General features: G+C 40.9%; 1 protein-coding gene across 1 annotated transcript; it reads left to right on the top strand.

Annotated features, from left to right (window-relative positions):
- The first annotated feature begins 394 nt into the window (after positions 1-394).
- On the top strand, positions 395-1,361 carry KIAA0040 (KIAA0040 ortholog). Its single transcript, XM_044674369.1, has one exon. It carries the CDS (start codon positions 481-483, stop codon positions 772-774), a length of 294 nt encoding a protein of 97 aa, XP_044530304.1. The 5' UTR covers positions 395-480; the 3' UTR covers positions 775-1,361.
- The last annotated feature ends 10,100 nt before the right edge of the window (positions 1,362-11,461 follow it).

Here is an 11,461-nt window from a genome sequence, read left to right as displayed (position 1 = left end):
GTATTTATTTACAAAATGCCAACAGTCACTGTGCTAAGTGATCAGGGCTACAAAGACAAAAATGAATTGGACTCTGCCCTCAAAGAGTTTACATTCTGTTTCTTATTACAGTGATGATATTTTCTGTCATGGAGTAGTCTCCTTCTCCTTGGTAGCTGTTCCCCAATAAAATCCCATTGAGCTTATTTATAAAACCACCCTCCTTTTCCAGACTGAAATGTATAATGATAAAAAGAAGTCTATCCTGCCCAGGGTTAAAGCCCATGATCACCTTGATAGGATTGTAAACTGCTTCCATTCTCCTTAACTGTTATCTTCTCTCTCCTCAGGTGCTCTCTACTGGGATTTCTGGATCTTTCTCATCTTCCAAAAAGACAAGAGACAGAGGCAGGACTACACATCAAAGAGAGAGAGTCAAAGTGACTCACTTAAAAGGTAGTGAGCAGTAAGATTTAATCTGCCTTGATCTAGTCACATCCCATGGAGAAAATCAGCTCCTTCTTCAGCTCCCTCTGGAATCTCATCTATACCAAACATGAGCAGGGTCTCTTCAATACCATATGCCTGGGGATACTCTTGGGGCTTCCTGTCCTGGTTATTCTAGCACTCTTATTCGTCTGCTGCCATTGCTGCTGGAGCAGACCAGGCAAGAACAATGGTCATTCAGAAAGGAACAAGAAGAAGAAGAAGAAAAAGAAGGATGAAGAGGACCTATGGATCTCTGCTCAACCCAAGCTTCTTCAGCTGGAGAAGAGGCCATCATTGCCTGTCTAGCAGGAGGTAGAAAGCAAAGGCATCCTCTTCCTGAGACTTGGAACCTTAGATCCAGCCACCATTGTTCAGGGAGGAAGAAATCCCCAGTGTGGCTACCCTGAGTAACTTCTAAACTAAGATACTCCAAAGCTGGCAAACAAAACAGCCTGAGACTCATCATAGTGAACAGACTTACATGGAAACCCACATGCAAGGGGTATTTTAGTCAATCTGATCACAGCTTAACCACTGTGGGTGCTCACGAAAGGAACAATATTTAATAGCACCTATTGCAATAGGTACATTCACAGGCTCATGCCTACATTTAAAAGACAAATAGCTATCCTATCATACCCAAGGGCACAAATACACTGTAATGCACAGGAAAAAAAGGACAAAAAAATCAATGTGTGCACAAACATACGACCAGGTACATAGGCAGGTGTACAAGGACATAACACACTTCTCTGCACCAGTTCACATCTGTAGAGTCTCTTATAAAGACATGCTCAACTCTGTGCATGTGTGCAAAAATATTAAAAATGTCAGGAATGCTTTGCTGACCACTGTCTCCATTGCTGCAACTTCTAGACATAGGTCAAGTTGTAACTGGCATAGGGCAAATCAATTGTGGGGTGGGGAAGACTTTTCTGTCTCTCCATCCTTGTAGGGACAGTTAACCTTTTACCTGAAGATGCTCAAGTTGCTTCTCATTGGGCAGTCCAAGGCTTCTTAGGGTCCTGAGATATTATACAAATATTGATTCACATATACATGCCGTGTCCCAGCGTTCTTGACCCTCACGCTGGGTTAACAGCTAAACTTGTTAACAAGATGGATCAGATTGCATTTCAGTCTTTCTTACCTGAGATACAAGTGTTATACTTCCAAACTCCATTTAGTGTTTAGTTCTCACCCTCGGGGCTCCAGAGCTGAGAGCCTTTCTCCTAGCAATAACTAAGAGGGCTGCCTAAAAAGCCAGGTGGATGTTAATGGCCAGGAAGCATTGGAAAACTAATGGTTTGCTTGAATGTACTGTTGCTGTCATATACCTATGTGGTGCTCTCGGTTGTTCAGGGGGAGCAATGTAAAATAGACATGGAAATTTGGATGATTTTAGACAAGATGAAAGGAACTAAAGAGTCAGTGCTGTGATTTGCATGTTGAATCCAATGGCCATAGAATTGATTGGAGTCAGGTGGGTGGGCACATATTATGTTGGAATTTGGAGGCAAAGGCATAAAAGAATGGAAATTATGGTCCTGAAAGAAATCAATGAAAGCCAGCAGACAAGTCTCAGATGCATTTTCTAAAGGTCCACACTGCCAAGGGGATAGTAATTCTGCCACTATGCTGGAAAAACCTCAGAATGGGGCCCTCCAGGCTTTTTTTTTCCTTCCTATTTATCATAACACCCAGCCTAGGGCTTTGCTCATAGCCGATGCTTGGTAAATTTCCAATGATGACGATGCTGATGATCATTGCAGGGGTGACATTTTAATATCCCACTCATTCAAAAGAAAGTCCCTCCTCTACCTAACTGAATCCACCAATTTCTCTAATGGAATAAGAGTTGCATATTGAATTGGGATAGTAAGGTACAAGAAAGAAGCAAGTGAATGGTACAGATATTTGCAACGATGGCTATGTATAAGCAAATATCCATGGTAAGCCTATGTTCAAAATATATTCCCAGGCCATCCAAGGCCAAAGAACTTTGGGGGGTAGGCTTTTCTACTTATGGAAAATGTAAAGAACAGGCAATCTCAGCTAACAGAGTATTTAAAAAGAGTATGAATTCTAAATCATTTTTTTAATGGGAGCCCATTTACCCAAAGAAACAATATTATAAATGTTATAAATAAAAGTTCAATGCCTAGATCAGCTAAAAAGAATACTTAGGGGGCAGCTGGGTAGCTTAGTGGATTGAGAGTCAGGCCTAGGGACGGGAGGTCCTAGGTTCAAATCTGGTTTCAGCCACTTCCTAGCTGTGTGACCCTGGCCAAGTCACTTGACCCCCATTGCCTACCCTTACCACTCTTCTGCCTTGGAGCCAATACACAGTATTGACTCCAAGACGGAAGGTAAGGGTTTAAAAAATATATATTTAACCCTTTGTGTCATAATAACATAGAGGCAACAGACCATAGGGGATAGCTTTACTAAGTTCGGAGTCAGAGATATCTTGTTGTAAGTCCTGTCTTTGATACTAGCTGGGTGATCCAAAAGAAGACCTTTAACTTCAATACTCTTCAAGTGACTGACTCCCTAGAGTTTACATACCAAGCCATAAAAAGTTGAAGGGAACTCCAGGAAATGTGTCCCAGAATTTGGGAGTTTCTAGAGTACTTTAAGGTTTACAAAGCACAGTCCTTAACAGCAACCATAGAGAATCTAAGTAGCATCTCTTTTGTAGAAGAGGAAGCTGAGGCTCCCCAAGGATGAATGAGTAATTGCCCAAGGTCATATGGCTACTTAGCTTAGAATCAGATTTCAAACTCAAGTCTGTAGCAACTCCAAATCTAGCTTCCTTCCTATCATTACACAGTGCTTTCAATAAAGTTGGACTTTAGTTCACCTACAATCCTGTACTTTACAGCCTACTCACCATTCAGTTGTATACGACTAGAACATTGTTTCTTTGAGGAAATATATTCCAGACTCTAACCTGCAAAACCCAAAAAAACGCCCTTTCAGAGGGCATGGGGACTTTATCCCACTGCTCTCCCACCCAGGCTGTGTTTTCTAATGCATGAAAAGTAGCACTGACTGGGTGTCAAGGATTCTACAGGAGAATACTGAGAATTGAAGGAAGACTTTTTTTTCCTCTCTAGGGTAGAGCTGTGTGGTTCTCCATCCCATTTTGTGGAGAGTTGAGAAGGCAGAGAAGTGAATCTAAAGAGTGTGGGTGATAGAAAACAAAAGAAAGGAAGCCACTATCTGCCTTGGGGAGAAGCCAATGATAGTAGCCCCTTGCAGGAGCATAAGTAGGGGGACAGTCTGCCAGCAGAAGCTATTTATAAGTATAGTTTGTGTGTTCATAGACCTAATTATCACAGCATCCTTATTTCCCTGCAAAGTAGCCCAAATTTGGAAAATACCCTAATATTTTGCTGGTGCCCTGAGCCCCCACTCCTTAAAGAAGAATTCACTCTGACCCTTGCCCGTGATTTGCCACAGCAACCTGCCATGTTAAAGATATTTGACAAGTAGTTGCCCTGACAAGGTCTCCCATGTATAAGATGCCCTGCCCACTCCCCCAAATAGCCCCAGTCATTCTACCAAAAACGGATGACCAGAAGGATAAACATGGAACCTAATAATAAGTGACAGGGGGTGGGGGTAGAGAAGGGGAGACATCACCCTGGATTGCAGACCTCACAAGTAGCCCAGTCACCATGGCAACTGATTGTTCTGTTGAGTTGAAGGCAGCAGCGGCTGGTTGCTGCTGATGCAGGGACAGGTCTCCCTGGGTGTGCAAGTAGGTCTGTTGGTCTCCTTTGCCCAGATACACTTGCTCTGACTTTATCCAAGAAATAGCCCAAAGGTCTCCTCTCTTCATAAGTGTCTTTGACCCAGGATATCTATGCAGAAATTTTCCAGAAGAAACTAATTCCCCTCTGGAGTTGGCAAGCAATATCCCTGGAGATACTGGGGGGACCCACATACTTTGCCACTCTCTGTAATTTCTTATTCTTTTTTCCCCACCTCTAAAGCTTCTCACTTCTCCCATCACCACTCTTTAGGGTCTGTTTATTCCTCTCTTTCCCAGGTTCTGTTCTTCCTAGCCCACCAGGGATACCAATTCACTAGGTGACACTTACTCCCTCACTGCCATTGGGTGGCCACATTAATTGCCTGTCGTAGGAGGGTGAAACTAATGTAAAGCTGTAAGGACTATGGTGCCTGGGTCAACAGCCAGCAGAACTTCTTCCCTGACTTGAGGGGTGCCATTCCTAAATCAGCACAGCCCTAGAAAGCTGGGGCTGAGGCTTCTCCTTCAGATTTGGAGTGGAGTCAGAGAGAACTCAGTGAAATTCAGCAGGGCCAGATCAAAAGCCACCTTTCCCCAATGTTCAATAGGTTCGTTGTGTTGGCTTATTTTTATCTTTTGAAAAGAAGTATAAATGGACTAATATATCTGCACATCAGTATTTTATTTTCTGTATAGTTCAAACAGAGAAAAAGTATTTAAATAAAAAAAAATCAAGTCTTTCGGTCTCGACAATCTCATTGCGACTTTCTCAACATTAAAGATCACTTTTGTAGCTTGTTAGACAGTGCCACAGAATCCATTCTTAGGGTTAAGGGTGGGAAAAGGGTCCTTGATCTAATCAATCCTTCAACATCATTACTTACATCTACATCCTTAGTCAAAAATAGGAAGAAGAGTTTCAACAGGAAGAAGAATGGCACCTTCAGCCACTGGTGAAAGAAACTTGTGGCAAGACAACAAAAAGGCCTTCTCAAAAGACCAACTTCTGAAGGAATACAGCAATGGTCCCTTGCAGCATTTAGAGTGCCTTCTCTGCAGGGAGGTCAATCGATTCCTTCTTGATGGGGAGAGGGGCCAAAGATAGAATTCTGAAATAGCTCTGGGATAGGGGAGATGCTGGAAGAAATTCAATCAAGGGATATTTTTATTGATTTGATCCTGGAAGGAATTTACATTTGGTGGAGTGATTATGATGGTCTGATTTTTGTTCTAATGAAGATATGTAAAAATTATTTTTTTGCTTTGACTTAAACAGAAGCAGAAAGACATTCCATCAAGGGAATGTAGCATTGACTTTACCCTCTGATCGTAATGTCCCTGGGGCTGACAGCTGTTCCCTTCGCCTAGAGGAGCTGGGTTCAGTGATTAGAGCTTCAGACTTGGAGACAGGAAGAGCTGAGTTCACAGTCAACCTCAGATATTTACTAGTTAACCTCAGTGTGCCTCAATTTCCTTATCTATAAAATAAGGATAATAATAGTAACATCTCTTAATTTGTATGTCCTTGTCTCCCAGGTTGTTGTGAGGATAAAATGAGATAGTATCTGTAAAGTACTTTGAAAACATTAAATCAAGATATAACTGATGATGATGGTGATGGTGGTCATGGTGGTGGTCATGGTGATAATGGTGATTCCTCTTTTCTCACCTGGCTGCACTACTTTAGAACTCCTTCTACTTCTCTACCATGCCCCAGGAATGTTTTTATTGGGATAACTTTATCAACCTATAAGAAATCATTCTATCTTTTTCTTCCCCCTTACACCCTTTTTAGCTTCCTTTTATGTTTTGATTTCACCCATTAAATTATAAACTCCTTGAGGACAGTTACTCCCTTTCTTCATATTTGTGTCCTCAGTGCTTAGCACAGTGACTGGCACAAAGTAGGCACTTAATAAATGTTTATTTGACTATTGATTTTTTATTATTCTCATTTCATCCCATTGGGCTCACTTCTCTCCTATAAGGTGTTCCAAACCTTTTCTGGGTCCTTTTAGGCTGCTTCACAAATTATCAGGGTGAAAGATTGGTATTCGAGACAATTGCCAGACACAAATGTTGGCCAGACCAAACCCATCACAAACAAGACCCCTTGAGACTCTTGTATGTCTTGCTGATGGAACCTCTATCCATTTGGATTCCTTAAGACAGAAAAATTTGGCTCAGACCCATGTCTACCCAACCCAGCATTCTTCTGTTCCCCCCCAAAACAACACCAAAAATATGCTTTGGAAGGGTATGCTTAGCATACTTGACTTCGATTGCCAAAGTTAAGATATTTTTTACCATCCCTCACTCAAACATCCTAGTTTCCATTAATAATTCTTTTTGGAAAATGCCATCCATGAAATTTTTCTTTCTAGGTGCCTCTTCCACGAAGTTTTTCTTGACCCTCCTAGGTAGGAGTGATCTCTCCCACTACTTTATCTGAATCTCTTTGTATTTTGTACTTTGAGGCAACTGGTGGCACAGTGCAGTGCTTAGAATACTAGGCTTAGAGACAGGAAGGCTTTGGATACTAGCTCTATGACTCTGGGCAAGTCACTTACCCTCTATTTGACTCAGTTTCCTTATCTGTAAAATAAAGGTAATAAAAGAACCTATAATAAAAGAATCTACATCCCAGCAATGTTGTGAGGATCACACGAGATAACAATTGTAAAGCTCTTGGCACATAGTAAGAACTATATAAATGTTAGCTCTTACTACTTATCTCACTTTCTCTTATATCAAAGTTATTTGTATATAAGTTCCTCTCCCTGCTATGAGCCTATAAGTTCCTTGAAAGTATAGTCTGAATCTATCTCTGTACCCCTGAGGCCTGGCACGGGGCCATACACATAGGGGAGACTTAATAAATGCTTGTTTATTGAAAAAAATCCAATTTATATTTTCTACCTCTAGTACCAATAGAATAATAAGTTCTCTAAGTTAACTATCCTCTGTGTAAAAAAAAATAGAGGCAGGCATTCAAGTAGGAACACTCACTCAAAACTAGAACAGGGCAATGGGGGCTTTATACCAGAGTTTCAAAATGTAGAGGGCTCAGACAGAACCTATATTCCTTTAGCAAGTAGGTAGAAATGACCGAGCTTAACATGAATTTATCAATAGCATAATTAGTTAAAATAGGAAAATACTGAATAGCTTCCTCCCAGAAGCAACCCAAAGCAAGTTTCTTCCTGGCAGCATCACCCTGTTCCCTTCTCTAGTGAAGTTTCCCTCAGAAGTCTCTAGCTATCCTAGGATCTCTGCATGGGGCCAGAGGTCCAAGACCTCCCTTCAAAACTTTGAATTTATTTTCAACAGTTGATTTGGGGAGAGGGTGCATTTTTTTTTCATGCTGTTTGCCCCTGGCTTATGCAGCCCCAGGCAAGAGAATTGTTAGGAGATATAGATGGTAGATAGATAGATAGATAGATAGATAGATAGATAGATAGATAGATAGATAGATAGACAGACAGACATAGATAGATAGACACATAGATAGACAGACATAGACAGATATAGACATAAAGAGACAGACAGACAGACAGACAGACATAGACAGATAGAGAGACACATAGAGAGACAGACAGACATAGATAGATAGACACATAGACAGACATAGACAGACAGATATAGACATAAAGAGACAGAGAGAGAGAGAGAGAGACAGACAGACAGACAGACAGACATAGACAAATAGAGACACACACACAGAGAGAGAGAGAGAGAGAGAGAGAGAGAGAGAGAGAGAGAGAGAGAGAGAGAGAGAGAGTTGACATATAGACAAATAGAGAGAGAGACAGACATAGACAGAAGATAGACACATAGAGAGACAGACAGACATAGACAGAGACACATAGAAAGAGAGAGAGAGAGAGAGACATAGACAAACAGAGAGAGAGACAGACATAGACAGATAGATAGACACATAGAGAGACAGACAGACATAGGCAGACAGATATAGACATAAAGAGACACATAGAGAGATAGATAAACAGACAGAAATAGACAGATAGAGAGACAGATATACAGGCAGACAGACAGATAGACAGACATAGACACATAGACATAGAGAGAAATAGTTATAGTTTCTGTCAATATCAAGCTATAGATATAGGTATAGATATTGATCTAGATATATGAACCTATTTATAAATGCCCTATTATAAGGGCTTGTTGTACCTAGCTCTCCCCCATTCATGTCCATCATGAAAGACAATGATCTGGCAGTCCTGAACTGATACTGCCACTTGGTGGCCAGAATGGGAAGCTCTGATCTCTTCCCAATCACTTTTCTTCCTACAGAAAGTAATGATGAGATTCATATTGGTCTCTTCTTTTTTTTCTCCCTTCACCCCCACCAAAGCTTAGTTTGTTCAGCCTCAATACATCTCTTTCACAAATGGACTGATATCCTTTTGAATTCTCTTTCTCCTTCCCTTTTATGGCTTCTTGACCCATTATTTTAGGACATTTTTCCTTTCTCACTCTCTCCATTCTATTTGCGAATGAAAAAAAAAAAAAGATGGTAGTAATTGATTATGGGAAGCATCTTAACACGGTAGAGAGGGCTGGCCTTGGAATGAAGAAAACCAAGGCTCAAGTCCCACCTCAAACACTTATTAGGTGATTGATCATGGACATATCCTTTAACCCTTGAATACTCCCTTACTTCTCAGCAGTGGAGAGAGAGTGTAATCGGAGTTCTCCACGGTAATGAAATCACAAGTCTGAGTTAAAAAAAAAAAATCACCACAAGATTGAACTCTAGGCCATAAGTATCATAAGGGAGATTAGGGGAAGGAGCCAGTGTATATTTACTACAGCACAATGGTACAGGGGAACAGATACTTAATTCTAGAGTCAGAGGATGAAAGTTCAAATCCCTACGTTGCTTCTTACTTGCCTGTGTTAGTTAAAATAGGAAGCTATGTGGGCAAATCCCATTTTTTAAACCCTCACTTTCTGTCTTAGAATCAATACTGTATATTGGTTCCAAGGCAGAAGAGCAGTAAGGGCTAGGCAATGGGCGCTGTGTCTTGCTCACAGTCATAGAGCTAGGAAGTGTCTGAGGCCAGATTTGAACCTAGGACCTCCCATCTCTAGTCCTGACTTTCAATCCACCAAGCCACCTAGCTGTCCTCAGAAAATCTCTTTTTAATAATAATAGTGAACCAATCTGGGAGAGTACCAAAGGACTTATGACAAAGAATGCTGTCCACCTCCAGAGAAAGACCCACTGGAATCAGATGCAGATCAAAGCAGACTATCTTCCACGTTAGTTTATTTATACTTTTATTTGGGGGTTTTGGTTTTATGTGAGTATGCTTTTACAATAAAGAAGTATGTTTTGCCTAGTAATATATGTATAAATGAGATCAAATTGATTACCATCTCTAGGAGGAGAGAGAGAAAGGAGGGAAAGGGACAATTTGGGTCTTATAATTTCGTTAAATGTATGTTGAAAATTGTTATTACATGGAATTGGGAAAAATAAAATATCTTTGAATAAAAAATAAATTTAATAATAATAATAATAATGGCTAACATTTATAAAGGCTTAAAGTTTCCAAAGTACATTACAAATATCTCATCAGATGAACTGTGGATGACATTATAGAATATTAACATTACATTAATAATAGCATTCATTCAGTTGTGAGTTCCTTGAGGGCAAGGACTATCTTTGTCCTCTTTTTGTACCCCCAGTGCTTAGCACAGTACCTGGAACACTGCAGATGTTTAATCAACCTTGGTTGATTGGCTAATAATAATGTAATAACGGCTAGTATTGATGTAGCACTTGAAAGTTTGCAAAACACTTTACAAAGATCCTCCTTGTATGGATAACGGTCGCCTGTGTATTTGGCATGTATCTGTGATCTAGGTATATGATACAATATAAATATGTATCATATTTATATCATCAAAGTAGCTAGTATTTATCTGCTTTAACATTTGCAAAAAGCTTTAGATGTGCTCTCAGATCACCCTCATCGCAACCTTGTGAGAGAGGTGCAATTATGAGGAAACAGATCAAGAGACATTAAGTGACTTGCTCAGGGTCAGATTAAAAATCTCCAAGGCTGCATTTTGAACTCAGATCTTCCGCACTCCAAGTCCAGCACTCTATCCGCTGCCCCACCTAGCTTTGAATGAGCTTTGGTGTATTTCCTCCCACTCTGGAGCCCATGATCCTAGATGGGAGGAAAATCTGTTCCCAAGTAGAAGAGCGGGCATTTGAAAGATTCAAGGTGAGACAAGATTGCCACCTCCTGGCAGAAGCTGGATATAACCAGACCTGCTCGCGCAAGGCATTCTTGGGCAGCACACACCGAGAGAACGCAACTTCGGATTGTTGGGTTCTCTTAAATAGATGCGACCCCTAAATGGGGTGTTTACAGCAATGATCTCGACTATTTAAACTAAGGACTTTCTTTATCAAAGGATGAACTCTTAACTGGAAAGCTCCCAGAACATGCCCGTCCCTCATATACCTAATAAAACTTAACTCTAAAATACAAGCCTTTTTCTGTCAGAAAACCGATCGCTGGTCGTCTTCGGGCTCTTCATTCCTTCTTTCCCTATGCTAAACCCTCAGGCTACAAAGTCCCGATCTTCCAGGTGCTTTACAGGCGGGAGGATTGGGAACATACGCAAATAACTATAATAAAAGGTAGAAACATTCAAGAGCAAAGGGGAAATTCACAGGGAGTATTCAGAAGAAATTTGGAAAGGCAGAGATCACTTTTAGCTTTTCAATGCAGCCTTCTCAGTAGTGACACCTAAGTGAGGACTTAAAGTCCTAAGAATCTGGTAAAAATACAAAATACCCCCACATTCCACCTAGGAACATAGTTCTCTGTTACATGCTGTTCCCAGGGAAAAGCTGTTGCTTATAATGAGCAGCCTTTAACTCCATCATCAAAGGACCATGGTAGGGAGGAGGGAGAGAGAGTGTGATGAATCAGATTTCAGCTTGATGCCAGAAAAACACTTCCTGACAATGAGAGCTCTCCCAAAGCTGAAGGACCACATTGGGAAAGAAGCTTGGGGTCACCCTCGTTGGAGGTTATTTTAAAAAAATAAAGGCTACAAGAAAAAGGAAGGAAGGAAGAGAGAGGGAGAGACAGATACAGAGAGAGAGAGAGAGAGAGAGAGAGAGAGAGAGAGAGAGAGAGAGAGAGAGAGAGAGAGAGAGAGAGAGAGAGAGAGAGGAAGGAA

This window comes from Gracilinanus agilis, chromosome 4 (assembly GCF_016433145.1).
Source record: "Gracilinanus agilis isolate LMUSP501 chromosome 4, AgileGrace, whole genome shotgun sequence".
Lineage (NCBI taxonomy): Eukaryota > Metazoa > Chordata > Mammalia > Didelphimorphia > Didelphidae > Gracilinanus > Gracilinanus agilis.
This window is presented reverse-complemented; position numbering and strand designations above follow the sequence as displayed.